This window comes from Xiphophorus maculatus, chromosome 23 (genome assembly GCF_002775205.1).
Source record: "Xiphophorus maculatus strain JP 163 A chromosome 23, X_maculatus-5.0-male, whole genome shotgun sequence".
NCBI lineage: Eukaryota > Metazoa > Chordata > Actinopteri > Cyprinodontiformes > Poeciliidae > Xiphophorus > Xiphophorus maculatus.
Genome location: NC_036465.1, coordinates 3,512,146 through 3,532,910, shown reverse-complemented (window position 1 = coordinate 3,532,910; position 20,765 = coordinate 3,512,146). Strand labels below are relative to the sequence as shown.

The 20,765-nt window shown below is 37.8% G+C and overlaps 1 protein-coding gene across 13 annotated transcripts in view; it reads right to left on the bottom strand.

Moving 5' to 3' along the window:
- Positions 1 to 18,682, bottom strand: part of LOC102232194 (prominin-1-A-like) — a 62,008-nt gene extending 43,326 nt beyond the window's left edge. For 4 of the 13 annotated variants that reach the window (XM_023328696.1, XM_023328701.1, XM_023328691.1 and 1 more), the window contains exon 1: positions 18,089 to 18,681. In XM_023328696.1, coding sequence (XP_023184464.1) covers positions 18,089 to 18,317 — 229 coding nt within the window. In that variant the 5' untranslated portion in view covers positions 18,318 to 18,681. Of the gene's footprint in view, positions 1 to 18,088 lie in introns of all 13 variants that reach the window. The other 9 variants (XM_023328690.1, XM_023328695.1, XM_023328698.1 and 6 more) reach the window with 6 other exon arrangements.
- Positions 18,683 to 20,765: the final 2,083 nt, after the last annotated feature.

Here is a 20,765-nt window from a genome sequence, read left to right as displayed (position 1 = left end):
ATGGAACACGCAATTCTGTTCATGTTTAAGCTTTTAGTTTGGTTTAAAATTAAGTTGGAAAATTTGAAATGAGCTCTTCATCTTCACTGTTTCATCCACTGTGTCAATGTACCAGTAGGCAGTCACTTGACAAATGACCACTTTCCATCTTAAACTTTGTGATAATTGCAATAAAATTGATTTCTTTATTCTTCAGATGTGTGTGATTACATGTTTCACACACAACAATATAAGCCTTTCATGGTGAATCACACTGCCTGTAAAAAGTACTAAACTCCTTGGATGTTTTACCCTATTATGGATTTTACAAAACAATCATGATAAACAAAATGTGCTTTTTTCACAAAAAACCCTGTAAATTTCAAAATGAAAACTGATTTCTGCAAAATAATTACAATTAAATAAAAATATTTAAAATACAAAACGTGATTATATAAATATGGACAAAGAGAAACAATTGAACAAAGTGAGAAAGGTAGGATGGCAGATGATTGAAAGAGACAGATTTAAAGAATATAAAAATAATGTTCAATATGAATAATGTGGGAAGAGTCTATGGTTGTTTAGCAGGCAACAGTACAGTGATTTAATGTTGCACTGGTTTGTACAATCTGTGTAACCTTTACAAAAAAAGAGGGGGTGGAAAAAACACAATCAACTGCTCCAACAGCAACCAACCGAATCAACAACGCTGTAACATTTTAAAGTTAAGCTGCGGCTGCCGTGTGTGAAAACATGCATTACTAACAGGCTTATTAAGAGATAAACTTATAAAATAAGCCTGGCCATGAGGGACTCTATGCTTTAGAAGTTAATTCAGCTCTGCTCTGCTAGTAAGGCGAAAAGCAAAGAGCCTGGCCAGCTGGAGGCTGTCATGATTCTTTCTCACAAAGTTATCAGAGGATGCACACAGGCACAGTGAGGAAAGAGATTTATGTCAACAATTATATTCTGCAGAAGTTGTAACATTAATGGAGACAAGGGACTTTGCTCTGCCCTTTATAGTTTCACTCTTGAGTCAAGAAAATGACAGTTTTTATTCAAAGGCTGCTACAATCAATTTTTCTAAATGAGCAAGGGGGCACATGTGAGTATTTGTAAAGAGGTCGCACACATCAATCTGTTTCTAAATAACTGCAACCTTTAGATGAAAGCAACATTAATGCCTTTTCTTCTCTATGATACATCTGTGCTTGTAGAACACAGATTTAGAACAGCAGTTGTTCCAGATTTTATTTTGGCATACATTTGCAACAATCTGTATTTGCGACCAAAGTTCAGAAGGAAATCTGAGAGTTTGCTACCGTGTTATTTGCAGCTTGTCTATTGGACATGGCTCTACGTCAGTATGTCAGTCAGATGGCAAAATCTGGAGAGAACTGTTGAGGATCACGTCAATTGGCTACAAAAGTGATTAGACTATATATTTTGCCTTATTAGACCCAGGCCCATCCAAGAAGACAGGCACCTTGTCTTCTTGGATGGGCTGTACTGGAACAAAATGTTGTTGTGCTATGTACAATAACAATAAAAACATTCTGATTCTGATTATTTCAAAATATGCAAATCTTTAATCTTTATTCCACAGCCTTTCATTACCAGCTACAGGAAAATACACATTTTTAATTTTAATCAGTGTTGAATATTTTAGCAGTAGATCTGTGCAGTAGAACACAATGTACTTAAAAAATATAACTTTTTAAAAAATAGCTACATTATCCAGAACCCTTCTAACAAGCAACCAGCATCATTGTTCACTAAGTTACTTACATACATCACAAAGAAAGACTAAGTGATGCATTTCTGAAACCCTGAGTCTCCTATAGAAATGTCTGTATGCCTGTGATATCACAAATGAAGCATTTCTAACAGTGCCGCTTGGGGTGTCAATAGAAGAAAGGTGCTAAAAGCATTCAAGGAGCAGGTCTTCATCCTTCCACCTGTTGCTATGCAACAAGAGGTTCACTTTTGGATAATAGCTTTAGCATTCCTCTGTTTTACTAAAAAGTTCAACACACAGGTGGTGCTGAGACAGTGAGAAAGAGAAGAATCATGGCCTAAGGATTGATATCCAGTACTTAAGGCTAGGGGTTAATATTTAATCCTTTTGGGTGATTTCAGCAAATCCTTAACCTCAAGAGAATAATTTCCCTGTTTATAAGAAGAAAACATGAGAAGTAGGCATTGAAATGCATGTTCCTCTTAAGATGGCCAACATATAGCTCCAATTATTAAATGCAATCTCTTTTTTCTTAAGGTACCGGTGCTCCTATCAATGTTGTGGTCTGAAAAGAGAAAAAAGGTACAAAAAAGATATCTTGGGCCTGGACACCTCAGTAGGCAGATCAAGATCAAGATTTAACCTTCTTAATTCAAAGACTGGGGCATCCAGTCTTTGTGTTTTAACTGATGCAAAACATACGTATCTGCTTTTGTTCCAATGATATGAAGCATCAAGGCGAATGGATGACGGTAAGTTGTGTTGGTGATGTTTTCTTCTTTTCTCTGCTGCTGTCTATTCTGCCACATAATTAAATCAGATAATATGCAACTTATCAAAGTAAAACAGACCAAAGCATTTGATTAGACTTTCAATATTTGGGTAGAGAAAATGAAAACGAATTTGATCAAAATTATGAGGAAACATCATAATTACTAGTAATGCTTATATATTTGCTGGCACATCTTTAGACTAAGAAAAAAAAATCTGTCTAATCATGCTGCTGTTCAGTTTCTTCTTCCTTTTCCTGTTACAGTTAATGTTCCAGATAAAAGATAGCAAGGTTGTGTGTGTCTAGGGGCGTGAGCGTGTGGGCGTGTGTGTGGGTGTGTGTGTGTGTGAGAGAGAGAAAGAATGCCTCTGGGGCTGAATGTTCGTGTCAACGCCGACTTCCCATGAGCCTGCCTGAAAAGCACCTCCGCGCAGGACAAACACTGTTACCACAGAATCTGTATCTATGGAGAGACAATGTGACTTTACTATTCAGTGGAAGACACACAATCAAAGTTACAATACACAGAGAAAGATTTAATTTAAAGCTGCCAACATTGGCTTTAATGACTCAGTAACAACATTCCCACCACAAGCATGAGAAGACTTACTTCTCTCCTAACAAAACAATTATGCACTATTTTGTTTCACATAAAATAATTATGACATACATTTTTTTATTACATTATTTTTGTAATAAAAAATTATGTGAAAAGGTTGAAGGGATATAAATAGTTTTACAAGTTTTATGTACATGCTGCACATAGATACTGTATGTACGGGAGTGTGGAAAGCTTTTTCATGTAAACAGCTGAGTCTCTTGGCTAGATAGGCAGCTGGAGTTTCTCTTAATTTCATTTCCATCAGATGAAGTCATGTGTAAGAAACACACAGAACAAAGAAACAGCTTATTTACTCGTGCCTTAAATAAGTCCTGATGCCCAATTGCAGTTTTCACAATGCACTGGTAGGAATACGGTGCAATCGGCGTGTTAATAAAGTTAACAATCTCCCCTCATGTGAAAGTCACACTGAAGAGGAGAAATGCTTGACAGGGTGTGTGTGAGAGCACTCAAGCAATCACAGGAAGATAAAAATAAATCTGGGGTGCATGGCAGCAGGACAGACAGTAATAAAGCATGTTATATTGCACAGGGGCTCCATGTAATCCTGACTGCTCACTTTAAGAAATGACACCATAAATCAAGTGTTCTGAGGCTTTAGTCTGCTAAGTGAGTTTGGCTCTACTTTCTAAATGTACTTCTTTGCATGCAAATCAAGGCAGCAGATTAGAGCCTGTTCTGTGATAAATACAAATATATAACATAAAAAAGGGAGGAGGGGGACTGACAAATCATTTTCACATTTGCATTTTGTTTGGCTGCTCTTTTACCCCTCAGGCTGCAGTAAAGGACCAGAGGTCTGTGTGGTGAGCGGATTGGCTCTGTAGCCAGACCAAGTAAACAAAACCCCAGATTATTATCAGCTAATGAAGGCTGAAGCCCTGCCACAGAGATGACAGTGAAAGACAAGACTAGTGACCTGCACAGTGTGAAGAGTAAGCAATCAGAGGAAACAACCTGGAAACCCACTGGATGACAAACAGCATTAAAAATGGCCAAATTATATTTCAGCTGATGCTATTATCCAGATATATGGAGTATTCTAAACAAACTGACATAATTATGGTGTGGATATATTCAGATTTTATTATTCACAAGAAGGAAGTTAAGATTCACAACAGCTATAGCATAATAGTGCCATGGGAGCAGCAGTAGAAAAAATATTATTTTATGTGTAGATGGTTTTGAAGGAGGCAGCTGCTGTTTCACAGTGCAGCTGAGCTGCTTGGAAAATAATCAGAACAACACATGAGTTTGACCTCAGGCCACTACATGACAGATCATTTAAAAATACTCTATTATGAGTTCTAATACGTTTGTGCTCTATTTTAGCTCCAAGAGAAAATGTGTGAGAAATTTTGAAGGGAGTAAGAAGATTTCTTCAAAATGTTTAACTGCCTTCTCAGCATAAAAATATAGATTTTTCCAAAATCACTATAAACTTCTAGAAACTGCAATGGAAAAACAGAACAGCCTGTAATGGCTGCCAGCAAAGATTTTGGTAAAAGACAAAAGAGAGAGAGAGAGATTCTTTTTAAATCATGTGTTGTATCTGTGTGGGCTGGATTTTAAAAGCTTCTTAGAATATAACATGCAGCACATGCCCAGTATTGCTTCCTGTCTGAGAAACCACAAAACAGTAGAGCCTCTTTAATGCAGCTTTTTACATGTTTTACTTTGTCAGGCCCATTTACATAAACCTGAAATGTGTGCAGAAGTTCTTCAAGATTGAGAGCAGATGGTTAATATCATTGAAGAAAACCTAAGCTTTGCTAAAATTTTTAGACAAGCTAATGTTCCACCTCAGGTCACTACACGACAGATAACTTAAAAATAGTCAGTTATGATATGGAATACAATCTGGAACACATATTACACTTATCACATACTAAAATACATTTAACTTTTCACTCTGTTGAATGATTTCTTTTTGTTTCTTTTTATGAACTTACCATTGTTTCTTCGTTCAGATCCTACATCCAGGACTGATGTTTGGGAGTGGTCAAGCCAGAACTTCCTGTTTTATGATGTCACTGATTACATCACTGAGTGCAACCAAATGGAGGGTTTACTCTTTTAAGAATTACCGGTATTTATTTTGTTCAAAGTAACAATTTGAGCTTCCCTGTATGTATATTATATATTGGAAACCATTTTGCTGTGTAAGTGAGTTTGTAGATTAAATCAATAATTGTATTTCTATTGTTTGGTTTAATCCATTTTTTAACAACAACTGTGGCTTCAGACGGATTATTGCGAGACAAGAATCAATCATTTCCTTTATTAAGTAAAATTGACAGAAAACAAGATGTCTTGTTGGTGAATAAAATCCACCAACAAGAAACTCAAATGTCTGTTAATGTTTTCCTATCATCATCTTTGATACATGTTTACATTACAAAAGGGAAGCATCAAAATCTAAGGATCTTAAAAGGTATTTTAAAACTGCTCTGCCTACATATACACAAAGATTGGCAGATATGATGTCCTATCAGTAAAAAGTGACAATCACTTACATTTAAAATTTCTAGAACTGTCTTATTTTTTTATAAATAAGTTTTAAAATCTTTGACCGTGCTCTGATGCACAACTCCTAAGATTGCTGTATTTTGTTGTTGCTGAACTCTTATTGCAGCACAGTGGGTCACAGTGGAGATGATATTTTTTGCTTCTCTCTAATGAAAATTAAATAGGAAAATATTTACATTAAAAATGTCTTAATCGACTGCATTTCATTCACAATAACTTTTTTTAAGGAAATGTAAACACTGGAATGTACTTCCAGTGCAGGTGAATACAGATAAAAGGAAAGAACAAAGCAGATATACTCATAGATGTAACTGCAGATGTTACGTATTTTGGCATTTTATTCACAGAATTTTAAACTGTTCAGCTACAGATGAAATAATTCTGCTTTTTCCCCACCTGGTTCACTCAGTAAGGCAGAAGCCATGTAAGCACATTCATAGCCCAGTGGTCCACTAAGGATTAATCCTGTTTCCCACTATTGAGTATTCCTGACATGCAGCTTGTCAGTTTGAGATAAACTGGACTCTCCTAAAATCCTGTATGAGTTTTCACACAGCCAGCTTCCTGTGAGACATCCCTCTCAGTTAAACAGACACTCTGTTGCTGAGTGAAGGCAACAAGGACCTCATGGACACGTCTGACAGGAGGCAGCAAGAGCAGACAGAGATGGACTCTTAAGAGTAAAGTCATTGTGTTTGGCGTTGGCAGGTTGACCTCTTATCAAAACACATCTGCATCTAAAAATCACCATGTCCCTGAAGTTGATTCATAGCGGGCTCCACTGCTCTTACCAATGAAGCGGAACAAGGCGACAGAGAATGCATGACTTGACATCTATTTAGCAGGCCTGGGCCGCTTGCTTCGTCTCACCCTCGCCTCTCCTGCTTGGCTTCCCAAGCCTGACCCAAATATGACGTACCCGAATGAACCGGAGCAGCACCCGGGAAAGTGACAGCTCTTTCTCCAGCAAGCTCCTCTGATTTCTTTCTGATTTTTATTCCTTCTCCTTTCTGCGGATTAGAAAAGCTCAGCTGATACACGCACAGCCATTCTTGAAGAAATGATCTTTTGATCAGCTTTGATTTTTCTTCTGTACTTTCATTCAGTAAATGTTCTCATCTACTCTCGATAAAGTAGCAGTGAGCTTAAGCTGGTGGTGACATTATTGTATTTCCTTAAAATGTTCACTTTATCTTAATACTGAGGTCTTACTTGGTCTGCTAATATGGTAAAAAAAAAAACCTTTCCAAATAAGATCCATAACTCTTTCCTCATAATCTAAAAGCTGTAAGTTCAGCCTATTGAGTTACCCTTTTCAAATACAAATCCTCAGTTCTACCCAGAACTGCAGGTTTAAAGGCTTTACAGTTCAGGTCAGGTTACATTATGAGAACCTCATTTGATTTATTATTTTTTTTTTCTTGTATTGAACTAAATAAAACCCTATTGAGGTGTAGAATAAAGCGACAGGTCCCTATTTTCAAGAGGACCAGGGCAGAAAACTGCAACACATTACAACCTGGTTACACAAAAGTAAACCAGATTAAAACATATGCACAAGTTTAAAACAAATTACAAAACAGTTCAAAAATATTCTTGTTTGAAATCAAAAGTGTGCAACTCTTTGTAAATATCCCTGTGAAGTACTTTTAATTGTAAGTATAAAAAGGCATAGTACAAGTACTATGCCCACTCTGATTTCATGAAGTGTAATTAATTTGATCCAATCTTTATCAGCAAATCAAACCCCAAGAGAACAAAAAACATAAATTCCATATTGTCAAAAATGAAGGAAAGTGGCGAGTTACGTGTTCAAACAACTAAATACATCATTGCTTCTTAAAAAAAATGTCATTAAAGTGGTAAGTGCAATAAAAGCAGGAGTTTGGGCTTATATGCTACCTTGTAAAGGCAACCATTGCTGTCCATCAGTCTGACTAGGGTAATAACACTATTTCCAAACTGTTTGAAGTCTAGCATCCTACAGACAGAGAAAATCTTCACAAGTCTAAAACATTTCAGATCAAATGTAATTCTTCCTATGAGTGAATTTCTTAGCAATCCATTTCATGCAAATATCACAGTCTACAGGCCTCACTTAGTATAACAGGTAATTAGATAAAACTTGACAATTCTGGTTCTTTTGGAAGGATTGAATCATCTCTATCTGTAAAACAAATTGGCATCACATCTTCAGTTTGCAGAGTTTCACAGCAAAATTTCTAGAAAAATGCCCCTTTGCACAAATGAGCCCAAGCTAGAGAGTTTAGCAAAAAAACAAACACGCATTTCAGCTCAAACGCCTCATGTCATCTGTCGAGCATGGTGGTGGAGTGGTGGTGATTTGGGCTTATTTTGCACCTTCTGCTCGAACCATGAAACCCTTGAAATATCTGAGACCTGCATGACCCAAATCTGGGTCATGCAGGCAATGACTCATTGTTGTATAAAGGAGAGTGAGCCAACATTCCTACAAAATGATGTGAAAGACTGATAACAAAACAAATACTTAAAGTTATTGTTAGTTTTTAAAACGTAAACTATGTTAAAATCTGTTGTGTTATAAACTGATAACATGTAATTATTATTATTATTATTATTATTATTATTATTATTATGTAATGATGCATATCACCCCTGAAGTAACAGAGTGCGTAGTTTGATGGTAGTCTGAATGCCCTTGAGAAGTTCCCAAACTCTGGACTGACAAGAGAGACACACCAAACACTGCATGTGGGTCACAACAGGGGGTCTAGGAGCCTGGATAACAGCTCATTATGTATTCTCTTTTGAAAGCACAAAACATATCCAACTGGAGTTTTCAAATACAGGAATATTATGAGGACTGAGTAATTGTCTACTTCTCTATTGCCGGAATTTAAATATGGTAAATGGACTGAACTTATATAGCAATTTGGGGTTAAGCCCAGGGGCATAAAAACATGTGGCAAGAGGAAGCTTTCACTGATTTTTGTTACACAATGGTGATGGAGGATGCAGTAATGATTATGTTCAGATATTGTGTTTACAAAAAGTAAGAAGAACTGAAATTATATATCTGAAAATTAAGGTAAACTTTGACCTGTTTTATTTAATCTTTGCTTAATTATTTTTTCTGTTCAAAGCAATAAGCCTGACAGGCAGTAAGAACAGCAAACCTCTCAGACTGCACTGGTGCAAAATACCTATGCAGTTTAAGTACAACAAGATATACTGTACACTGACATTGTGACCTAACTTTATCATCAATGATGCTCACCATCTTGCAAAATCTCACGTATATCCTCATAACACTGCTTCCCCAAATCTCCTGCAAGAAAGACTGCTCTGCTCCAACGGGAAGTTGAGGTTTTCAGTACTCCCAGGAAAAGCAGAACTAACTGACGATTCTTTTAGAGGAATATGAGTGGACAAATACAGCTGCCCTGTCTGTAATAAACTCACAATTTGCTGCTGAGGATGTTTGCATGTGAAGGTTGCTGCTGAAGCGACAGGGTGACAGTAACTTCTTTCTCTGTCTTTGAAGTGACTTTTTAGGCCATTATATTTTCTTTCAAGAATACCGTTTGGAAATGAAACTTGAAAAAACAAACAAACAACAACAAAAAAACAGCTTTCCTGATACAGGTGTGTATATCTTTCCTTTCAGTGTTTTTTTTTCTTTACATCTGCCCATGTTATCTTTTTCGGAGCCTTCAGAAAGACCCCAGACACATGGATCCATTTTTAGGGACCCACCATGTATTTTAAGGTTGTTATGTGTATTCAAAGAGCTACAGCTGCAAGCATTAAATTAAAGTGCTGTACATTTGTTCTTTTTGTGTTTTAAAAATGGAGCTTGATCTTTACCACAAATCTGATGCGGCAGCCGTGGCTTAAATGCAAGACAAACCTTTCTGATGACAGCATCAGTGTGTTTCCTCAACCAAAAATATGAGATGTATCTGACTTTATAATGAAAAAGTGACTCAAAGATAATTTTTTTTCCAGCCAGAATTAAATAATCTATATCAAGGGAGCATGGAGGAAACACGTACAGTTTCCTGACTAAACGTTTTTTTTCTCAGACTGAAATTCAAATATGATTTATTTTTGCAAAATTTTTTACAGTAGTATAGAAATTAATATATTATTAAATTAAGAAAAGTGATAAATGTGCAGAAGTCTGATTTCCTCTTCCAGCTTTAGTCATAAATGGATGTGGACACTTCCTTGCTTAGTTATTTAAATACAAAAAGGTCACTTATACCACAACTAAATGGACATAGAAATGAACGCAGGCGAAATGAAGCACAATTTTACTGAATGTGACATTTTGATGTGACACATAGGCCATGTTTTGAGTCATTCAATCCTGCGTGGAAATGATCGGGACAAAGACGCAGATGGTGCGCGATATGTTGTCAGTTTGCTTGAACAGCTTCTGAAAGCCAAAAGTAGTGCATGACACAGCCATCATCTGTTGCCAGAATGAAACTAAATGATCGCTTAATGCCTTTTCTCTTATTGATGTCTAATTTTCACCTCATTAGCACAAAATTCAGCTTTGTGCACAGCCTTTGCACATGACTGCAATTATTCTAAACTTCAGAATTTCAATGTTTTGTAAGATAACTGGTAAAATCACAAAATAAGACAAAAGAAATCCTCTGTTTCACCTCATTGCCCTACATCTACATATGTTTGCATTGGTATCAACAGTTTCCCAAACCTTTCTGTGTTTTAAAGGAAGGACAAAGCAGAAGAGGTGGGAAACACAAAGATGCTGTGCAAATACGCTGACAGCAGAGGCAACTGGCATAAAAGTTTCAGAAAGACTTGGCTCTCATTTAAAGAATACATCAAACATTTAAAAGTGACAGAGGTCCAGAGATTACCTGTTCAACCTGCACCTGATTGGTCATTATGAAGTGTGCCTGCATCTATTGCTGATGGTGCAAGTTAATTGTTATTGACTGTAGAAAATGTTGGTATGAATATTATTTGTGTTTTTGTTGTTTTGCTTTTTTGTGTCATTATTCCACATATCATTCAGTCTTAAGTATTTTGGGATGTGCTGTGAGTTTTCGTATGCACAGCACATGCACATGTATGAAAATGCACACATAAAGTATGGAAACACTTTAGATGCATTGTTCAGTTTATCAGCAGACAAGTTTGATGAAATTGCAAGACATGGAAAATAAACCCTGTTTTTTGTTTACCCTGTATAAGAAGCTTTTTAATTATATACTTTATGTGTAAATAAAGAGAGAGGCAAACAGTCCTGAGAGTTTCAGACCAGCTATTCACCTGTCAAAGCCTACTTAACTCTGTGCTGTGGTGACGCGTTGCCTCTGGCTTTATGTTGGAGGCAAGTAAGAAAATGTGTCCTTAAGCTTCACTCTGCGATTACTGTCAGTACAACGACATGTCACCATGTGACAGCTGGAAACCGCAGCACTGGAACCATTTACATCACTTTCTGCCATGCAGATGCTGCTACAGTATAACTGGACTAAGGATAATGTACAAATGTACAGTCAGTTCATCAAAAGACTGCCCTTTAATATTTTACAGATGCAAAATACATTTAATATCATTCAGGGTGGATGGATTAAATGTCAAATGATCCAATAAAAGCTCTGCATTCTTTTATACAAGTTAAATTCTTGTTAGGGATTTAACCTGAACATATACCTATAGCTGACCTGCTGTTGGCTGACACAACTCAAGTTACAACAGCCGTAAAGAAACCTCCACCACTCTGAAATTGTTTATGCGGCAGCATTTTTGATTCCTGAGAAAAAGAAAAGGTTACATAGAGTGACAGGTGCATTTGATTTGTATGGGTTGTGAGAATATCATGACTGTGTTATCTGCTAATGATGCTAACGTTGGCATCTCCTTCTGAGTTTTCGACTGGTGCTAAGCTAAAGAGCTATTTTACAGTTCTAAACAGTCTCAACTGTATTATATCAACTTGGGTTGGAAATCTAAAATAGCTAGACTATGCTTGCACCTCAGGTTCTTATGTAAAATTTAGTTTTTATATTCGCTAAGAGCTGCTTTTATGATCTTTTTCTCTGTGCGGTTGTTCATTGGGTCATTTTAATTTGAACTTCATCAGACTCCAATATGAACAGTCTGTAAAACCAGAAGTGATCTGCACATACAGAATGCTGTTTAGAGAAATAAACATGGATGATGCACATGCCAGCTGGAGTCTATCAGTTTTGAAATTGATACAATTATGACTGATTATGGGTTTAGAAGATGACCAAGCAACAATTTTAATAACTACTGAATTGAAGCGACTGAAGAATATTCTAAGCCTTGGAGCTTGTTACTCAAGCTCCAAGGCTGTTCGTTCCCATCTTGCCACAAACAAACCAACAGAAGCATTGAGTCGTGTTCAGACACACAGCACTGTCTGATAAATCCAGCTTCTCTAGTTTCAGCGTGTTGGTGCAGCGCTGAAACACATGACTCCAGAAAAAAAACAGGACTAAAGCTGTGACAAGATGCACAGCGACATAAAGACAACTTGCACTGGCACAGATTTTCATTGAAGCTGAAGGTTTTTATCTGCCAAGGAATTTTTACTTCTCTTTAAAAATTTGGCAGTTCAGTTTTGTGGTTCGTGGTCGGTTGTGGAAAAACTTTAAGCACATATTAAAGATTTTGAGAAAGAGTTGTGGTTTGACTATCTGACAGTCTTGATAACGTCTCCTTCACACAAGCAGTTGTATTTTCTCGATTTATGCCTTTGTAGGTTTGTTTGCAGTCTTTTAGCAACTAAAAATGCATCACTTATTCAATCGATAATGATTAATTATTCAATGAATTTCAAGGCTTTGGGGAATATTTCCTTATTTATCAAAATGTTAAATAGTAATTTACATTACAACAATAATGGTATATTAGAAAAGCAGAGCTTCTTTTCATTAGACACAGGATATAAATGTGAGGTGGTGAGATAGACACTATCTGAATTGTAAATTTAGGCCTCTGTGGGGGATCTTCAAAGTCCCTGATGGTAATCTCCCCAGATGTTCCTGCTGCTCAGGAAATCTCTAATTAGAAACATTTTCACCAGAAGGCACAAAAATATTACAATAATGTCTCACAACTCACTTTTGTTCTGAATTTCTGCACTAAGAGAGACGCCCTCTCCAACAGAGATGCTTCATTGTGTCACCATCTTACACTCTGTATTCTACTTTGCTCAAGGACACTTTCAGCCCAGCAGATGTTTGCTGTCCAGAGGCTCGAGCTGCAACCTTCCAGTTGGAGGATACTCTCTGTTATCACTTTTGCAGTATGTTGCTGTCTGACACCGCCCACAGCATCGCCCAGCCACCCCTGTGTGTCGCGAACTACCTGTGGGCGCATGCAGATTACTTTTTGGCTCTGGCTTTTATTCTGCTTTTTTCCAGTGAAGATAAACCTTTAAGAGAGGGCAGGCTTGGCTGAATTCAAGGTCAGAACCCTGCAACCAAAAGAAGAAAAAAAAAACCCACAACCTTATCTGCTTTTCTCAAAATTTTCAGAAAAGTTTAGCTTTTAAAATATAGCATTTGTATAGATATAATAAAGATGGTGAAGCATGTAATTGTCTTGAAATGTTTATTTTCCCTACAAAAAAGCTAAAATGCTGTGAATGCAGCTTAATCCAGAACTACCCATTAGTTCTGCTTCTAAGTTGGTTCTTGTGTAATTTAATCCACTACAAACATATGAACCGGCTTCTGTCAGCAATAATCAGCAGAAATAATCACACTATGTTTTAAATTTGTTGAGCAACATGCATACAATACACAAATAATGCGACTGGTAAGGAGTCAAGACAGACAGAACACAGGATTTCTGGATAAAAATCATGAATAATAAAGAAATTGCGATGTAGCTTATCGCCATATCTGTATCCGAAACTCAAAATCAGAGGAGATTCAGGCTCCTATTATTCTAAAGAACCTGATGTTCTGCCTTACAGACAGGTACAACATTCCTGTTTTCAGGCACTGTAGAAAAATGTCTCTAAAAGTTATTTTCTTCCAGTATTTTATCCAAAGAACACAACGTACTAGAGCAGAAAAAAACATCTCCATTATTTTTCATCATTATTATCTATCTGAAGCAGCTCATTACTACTTGGCATGTCTGTTATGTACCTGAATGTAATTCATAATTTTGTTGAAACCAACAGCAACCACTTGCTCCAGGAATGGACCAGTATGCTAAAAAAGACTACTTTACTTTTTATAGAGTTGAACTCAAGGTACCCAACAGACACACAATTATGGTATAAATTATGGTATTAATATATATATATTTTTTTGACAAAATTCTTACTGAATATTTATTCATTCTTCTTATCAAAAGCTCCCTATTCACACCCACTTACATAATTGTTGAAAAATCTTTTCTCAACACTTTTCAGCAGAGCTGAAGTATGGTTCAGGAGAGAGAGAAACAGGATTACAATGGGTCAAACACTATTTCCATAATGGTCAAATTAAAGTTGCTTCAGTGTAACAATGATAGATGCTTGGCCCTTGGGCTGTTATTCTAACCCATTTCCTTTTTGGGGGAGGGGATGACAGATGGCTTCAGATAGTTGAGAATTTGACACAATTCGGTATTAAATTTTAAATATGATCCAAAACATTCTTTTCCATCTTTAAAAATGGAAAAGTATGGAGTATTCGTACATTTGGGTGTGAATAAGTTTGACTCTGTGAAAAGCTTGTGGAGCAGTTCTAACTTAAGGACCTCATTAAAATCTTTTGTTTAATCATTCCTCCATGAAGAAACAATGTTTTAATTGTGCTGTCAAAAGCTTAGAATTAATATGGTATTCAACATCTATGATAATTGGATTGAAACTTCTCATTGGTATTGTAAAACTCATGACACCGTTTCTGAAAAGATTATATGCCTGAATACTCCACTACAAACTCATGGTTGCAGCACATTCATCATGAGGGAATTTCCAGCGCCACTAAGATGTATTGCTTGTATTAAAATTTTATCCTTTATTGGTGTCTCTTTCTTAGGACATATACAAGAAAAAATAAAATCCCAGCTACTTTTCATTCCTAGTCATGCATCTCATAAAGTCCATTAATTTTATCTTTGTTCCTGCTTAGAAATCATCTCAAATATTTTAGTTTCTTGAATCTTTTCTGTGTTGTCCTCTGAACATCAAACCTTTTGAAATGAGAGTTAAACAGCAAACTTGTTGTGAAATCTGGCTCAAAAACACTGCTCTGATGACAGACACCCTGTAACCCTGGAGACTGTAACTTTCTTTGAATTAGTGCCAAATATCTCCCTCATCCTCCTGTGGTTTGGATTCTATGTAAACCTGATTTAGCGACGAGAGGGAACGGAGACACTAATGAGAACACGCTTTTCAACAGGGATCTGCAGCCTGATGGTGACTGGAGTGTCTCCCACAGGGATGAGATGATAAAGACGGAGCTTAATGCACCTCTGTTGTCAAGTGGAGGCTGACTTACAGAAAGATTAACTTTAAGACATGAGAAACTGAATTAAAGAAACCAAAATCACATTAAATGCAAAGTTTATATTAGTTATTTCTACCTTCAAGACTATTTATGGGGGAAACAATTCTTGAACCACAGTATGTTGTAGTTTTTTTCTGTATTTCATGTCTCAGCCTGAAATCTAGCGATTTTGGAAAGAACAATTGGAAAGATTTCAACTTAGAGATGTGTAATAGTCCACAAGGTCAGATGTTGGGAGCATGAATACATACAAGCATGTGAGCATGTGTTGGACACATGCTAACCATACTAACTGATCTACTTTGAGCTCTTTACAGAAACTCTTGTCATTATGTCAGTTCATAAAAGAAGTTTCCCGCTGATGTCTGAAACCAAAGCAGTTTTCCCACAATGACTTGGCTTTCTGTGCAGCATAAGAAGTGTGTTACACTCATTATCTGGAAACAAGCGTCTGAACCAAAACGCTAGCCTGTGTTTTGAGGAAATGGGGGACATCAGCAGCTGCTGTGCACGAGCAAACTGCAGAGGAAGACTAAACAATAAACAGTATTTAATACACAGCACCGTTACTTTGTGTGACGTGGGCGTCCATGGTGGGAATTTGTTGTTTCTCTCGTATTAACACCTCCTACGAGTTTGCAGAAGGTTTAATAAAACAGTTACTCAACTAAACAATACGTGCTGCAATTACTGAGAATGACACACTAAACATGACAGAACTCACCACTGGCTTAACTGGGTACAAACTTAATCAAACAGCTAAATTGAACTGACTGAATCTGATCATCTAGTGACATGAACTGGCCATTTTCACACCAGAGCTGTTTAGTCCGTTTCAAACAAACTCTGGATTGTTTCCTCTCTTGGGTTTGTTTTGATGTAAACACAAGCAATCAAACTAGAGTGCAGACCAGCAAATGGAACTTTAATACATCTCAATCATTTGTTATACTGCTCAGATAATTGCACCTGTAACCGTATCCAGAAACACACAAGGACATGATTAAATTCTGCTTTTCTACAAGCTGAGAAAGACATTTACATTTAGTTTACCCACACTGGACAAATCTGGAAAATACACACACTGGTTTAGTTACAAGTTACCAAACTCATCAATTGATTCAGAACAAAGAAAACAAACTGGAGTGTGAAATCGCCCTTCAAGTTGGAAGGTTGGATATTCACTGTTGGTGAGGTGAAATCAGAGACAGAGCAGTTAAAGAAGTTGTTTAAATGGAAGCTGTATTTTCTATGAATAGCATACATAGTGAGAACTGTCTGTAGATCATCTCGGCTGTGAGATTCTCAGCAGATGTCATGAGAGATGAACAGAGCAAAGCTGCTTAGATTTATCTGTTTGAGTTTTCATACAGTGTTATGCACTGTGCTAGTTTTGGAAATCGTGGTAGCTGTCTGTGAAGAGACTTAAATAAATCTTCTTGGCCTACATGTAAAACATTTTGTTGACATCCAACATTGACCTGCTGTTGTTGTATCAACTTTCCAGACCAGTCAGGTTTTCCAGCTCTAATCTGCTCTGCATCCTCAGAACCAGAACCAAACATGGAGAAGCAGAATTCAGATTATATATTCCTCAAAACCAAAACAAACTTCCAGAAAACTGCAACCCACCTGTTAAGAGTTTCTTTTGAACAATAATAAACTGAACATTGAACAACACAATTGGATGTGTGTTGATGATTTTGATGAAGACATTTGACAAAATGTAATGTTTAGTGCTTGTTTCATAACTGATGACTGTATGATGTTTTTATGGTGTAAAATACTTTGATCTGCCTTATTTCTGAAACATGCTATGCAAATAAACTTGTCTTTATGCTGGTCTGTTCCATAAAATCACAATAAATTACACAGCAGTTTGTGATAAGAACATAAAATAGATGTAAACGTTCAATGTTAATTAATGCAGCTGAATGTTGTCATTAAAAATAATCCAAACATCAGAATAATGGAGATTTCTCAGATGAGGTTTTTTTTCTCCTTCTTTTTTGACGTTCATATGGTAACACTTGATATTTAATTTAATTAACTTCACCCTGACAACCTTCTGTGAATTACAAGAGCCATGAATGACTAAAACTTCAATGATCACAGATCTGGCTCCTGCTGCTGATTTGGCCAGCTGCCCCCTGAAAGCTGGTGGCAAACTGGAAACTAAGGGGCCAACAACATATGGCGCAGAGGCTTATGGGATTACTCATTTAACAAGGTGACTTGGAGAGCTACTAATCTTCAAAATGTTCTAAAGGAGTATTGGAGTCTGTGTGGGGCGCAGGGGAGCTGCCTCTTTTGAGGATCCCATACTCAATTAAACACAAACCTCCTTTAAGTCGTTTCTGAAATGCAGAGGTTGGCGCAGTGAGGCTTTCTGGGTGCAGCTCCAACTAAATTCTTTGCACACACGTAAAAATGCCAAGCAGACCGACCGCAGAGCATCTGATTCTGACAACATGTAGGTGCGCTAATTGTAATCATCTTGACACAAAGTGCGCCGCAGGCATAAACACCACCTCCAAAGTGCGCTGCTGTGCGCACAGAACGAGACGCGCGCCGCCTAGATGGACGTCACGCACACACACACACACACACACACCAGCTGCAGATCAGAAAGTGCACTTATGTTCACGCAGATCAGTAATTAAAACAGCACTAAGGGTCAAGACCCGTTTTATTAAACATTTGGGGGGTTGGCGCTGGAAAATGACGCAAATTGTTGAGTTTTCCAGAAATGTAAGGCGGTTGATTATCGTTGATATTTTGTTGTTAAATCAACTATCTCAATAAAAGAAGTCACCACAAGTTCACATAGCGCTTTGGGTTACTTCAAATGTTAAAGTTCTGCCAGTTGAAGCTGATTTTCTGGCAGCCCAAGGGGTTAAAATGCCCACTGAGATCGGACAACGGTGGCTTACCGTGGGGGAAAGCGTTGGGTTGCACCGCATGCAGGAAAGCGTGCACCAAGTGGAAAAGGATCCCTATGGGTCCCGGTTCGTAATGGGCCAATGTCTCGTAAACTCCCGCAGGCACATAACCAAAATCCAACTTTCCCGGAGGTGGTAGCCTCCGCGGCTCTGTCTCCTGCTGGAGTTCACCGGACGCCCACAGCACCGACAGTAGCAGTAGTGTCCCGGACTTCCACATCGTGTCCAAGCCAAACCCCGATCTACCCTCAAACTGGTTCTAAATACTAAACTGGACGGTGGTGTTTCTTAAAAAAGCCAGAGGAATTGATTCGAGATCAATCTTAAAGCGCTCCAGTGGATGGACCGCAGCTCTTCAAGTACTGCTGCCCACGGAGCGACTCGTTCTGAGCATCCTACCCCGCTGTCCGGGGGATCCCTGTCGGATGCACACCGGCTGATCTTCCCTCTACCGTGTCCGGTAGTGGATGCGCTCAGCCCCTAAGAGATGTGCGCGCCTGTCGCTTCGACTCCAGCATCTGCGCGTAAAGAGATGCGCTGCGTCACGGGAGCGGGCGGGGTCGTGCGCAGCCATCCAGACAGTGCAGAGGATAATCCAGAGAGGAGCGCTCCTCCTGCCGGGAAAAGGAGGCTGGATGAAAGGAGTGCTAGTACCAACAAGATGTAATTAAATCTACCTTTAAGTCCATCCATCCATCCATCTTCTTCCGCTTATCCGAGATTGGGTCGCGGGGGTAGCAGCTTTAGAAGGGAGGCCCAGACTTCCCTCTAAGTCACTTTCCATAAAATTTATTTTCCAAAGCTTATAACTATGTTACTGTCAGAGCCGGCCCAAGGCAAAGCAAACTGAGCAACTGTCTGAGTCCACCCACGACAGGGGGCCCAGACAGCACTACACTTGTCATTAGCGCTGTGTTGAATCTCAGTGTTGATCGTAATATCCCGCCTATCCGCGGTTCAGAATTCAGGGACTCACCTATTTATGGATTTTTATATGAAACATAACTCCAAATTTTTTGCTGTAAATCTGCTTATTCATAGCTAATTTTTCATAGAGCATTTTTAAAATATTCAAAAGAAAATCGATTTTAGAAAGCTGTAATATATAGGCACAATGCTAAGCTATTGGCTGGTGTTTGTAAAGCAGCTTTGTGCTGATTGACTAAAGCAGAGGTAAAGAAGGCTGTAGATTTTAGCTTCTGAGGTAGCGCCAAGATGGTTTCCACTGTGCACTTTAGTGCATAATGCAGGTATATTTCATGTGTGAACAATTAAAACAAGAAGTTATATTTGTTTTTAAAGGGGGTCTTAAGTATTTGCAGATTTTAGCTGTTGTGGATAGCTCTGAGGGAGACAGAGGAGACAGCAGGATCTTAAAAATGAGTTCAATTTTATAATCATTTATGACCAAAATTATTTTCAGTCGTTCAGATTTTTTAGGGCTGAAGACTCCACCTAATTGTACCACTCAGTTGCAAATTTCCAAACATTGAAGAGGAACGTGTGCAGTATTTTATTAGAATCATTTTTTTAAATTAATTTAATAAATTTTCACTTCCTGTTATGATGTTTATGTGTTATGGACACTTCTAGATTGACATTTTTGTTTCCTAATAATGGGGTTTGACTTCTTTCATCTTGAATGCATTGTGTGCACATGTCAATTATACCAGGTCCTCAACTTTTCTTTTCCTCCAACTAACAGATGCTACTGTAGCCATGGTGATACCTGGCTTACTGGTATGATTGCTGATGCTATGTTAGGTGGATTTTTTTCAGTACAATAAGATTTTGTGGAAAACATCAGGCCTCAACCCTGGCTTAGAAATGTTTGATTGTCGACTGTGATCATATTTCTTTACAGATAAAAGGTCATTAAACCTGCAGAGTGGTTTCACTGTACTAGTAAATTTGATGTTTTAGACCCTGGGTTGGAACAGATGACTTAACTTGGATTTAAGTCACAGATACTGTCTGGTTTGACTAAAAATGCCTCTAATGAACAATATTTTAACATCTTTCCCGATTATTTTCTTCCGACTTTCTTTTTAAAATTATTTTTCTACCCATTTAGACCACTGCTGCTGCACTGGAATTTATCTAAATAACCTACGACTACACCTGTCGCCCTATAGGAAGCTGTAACAGGGCTGCAGCTTGCCTCAGCTCTCGGCAGTGTAAGGAGCTTATCCCTCTAAGAATGTCTAGTGCAGATTTACTCTGCCTGACCTCCGCTTCCAAACAGACAATGTGTGGGTAAAGATGAGGTCATCATCCTAATGGGAAGTCGAAAATATAAACCATTGTTCCAGCTTTGTCAACCTTGGTCCTTTTGTTTTTTAAATCTGGTTTTCCAAACAGTGAGGCTGTCAATATCTCCAGAAGTATAAGAATCAGAGTCTGATTTTAAACTGTAACTTAGCCTTTGGAGTGATGTGATATGCAGCTGTATTGCTGAAACACCTTAACTATGCTTCAGGGTTTTTTACCCTACCCTACTATTTCTCAATGTAATTTTAAGTGTTTTTAAAGTGTTTCATTGAACTTTTGACCGATCTTCCTTTTCCTCCAGTTCTTGTTTCCTTTAGCTAAAGCCATAGTTTGCAGAGATATTCCAAATATGCATTCATCGAGCCATCTTCTATACCTGTTTATCCTTTACAAAAGT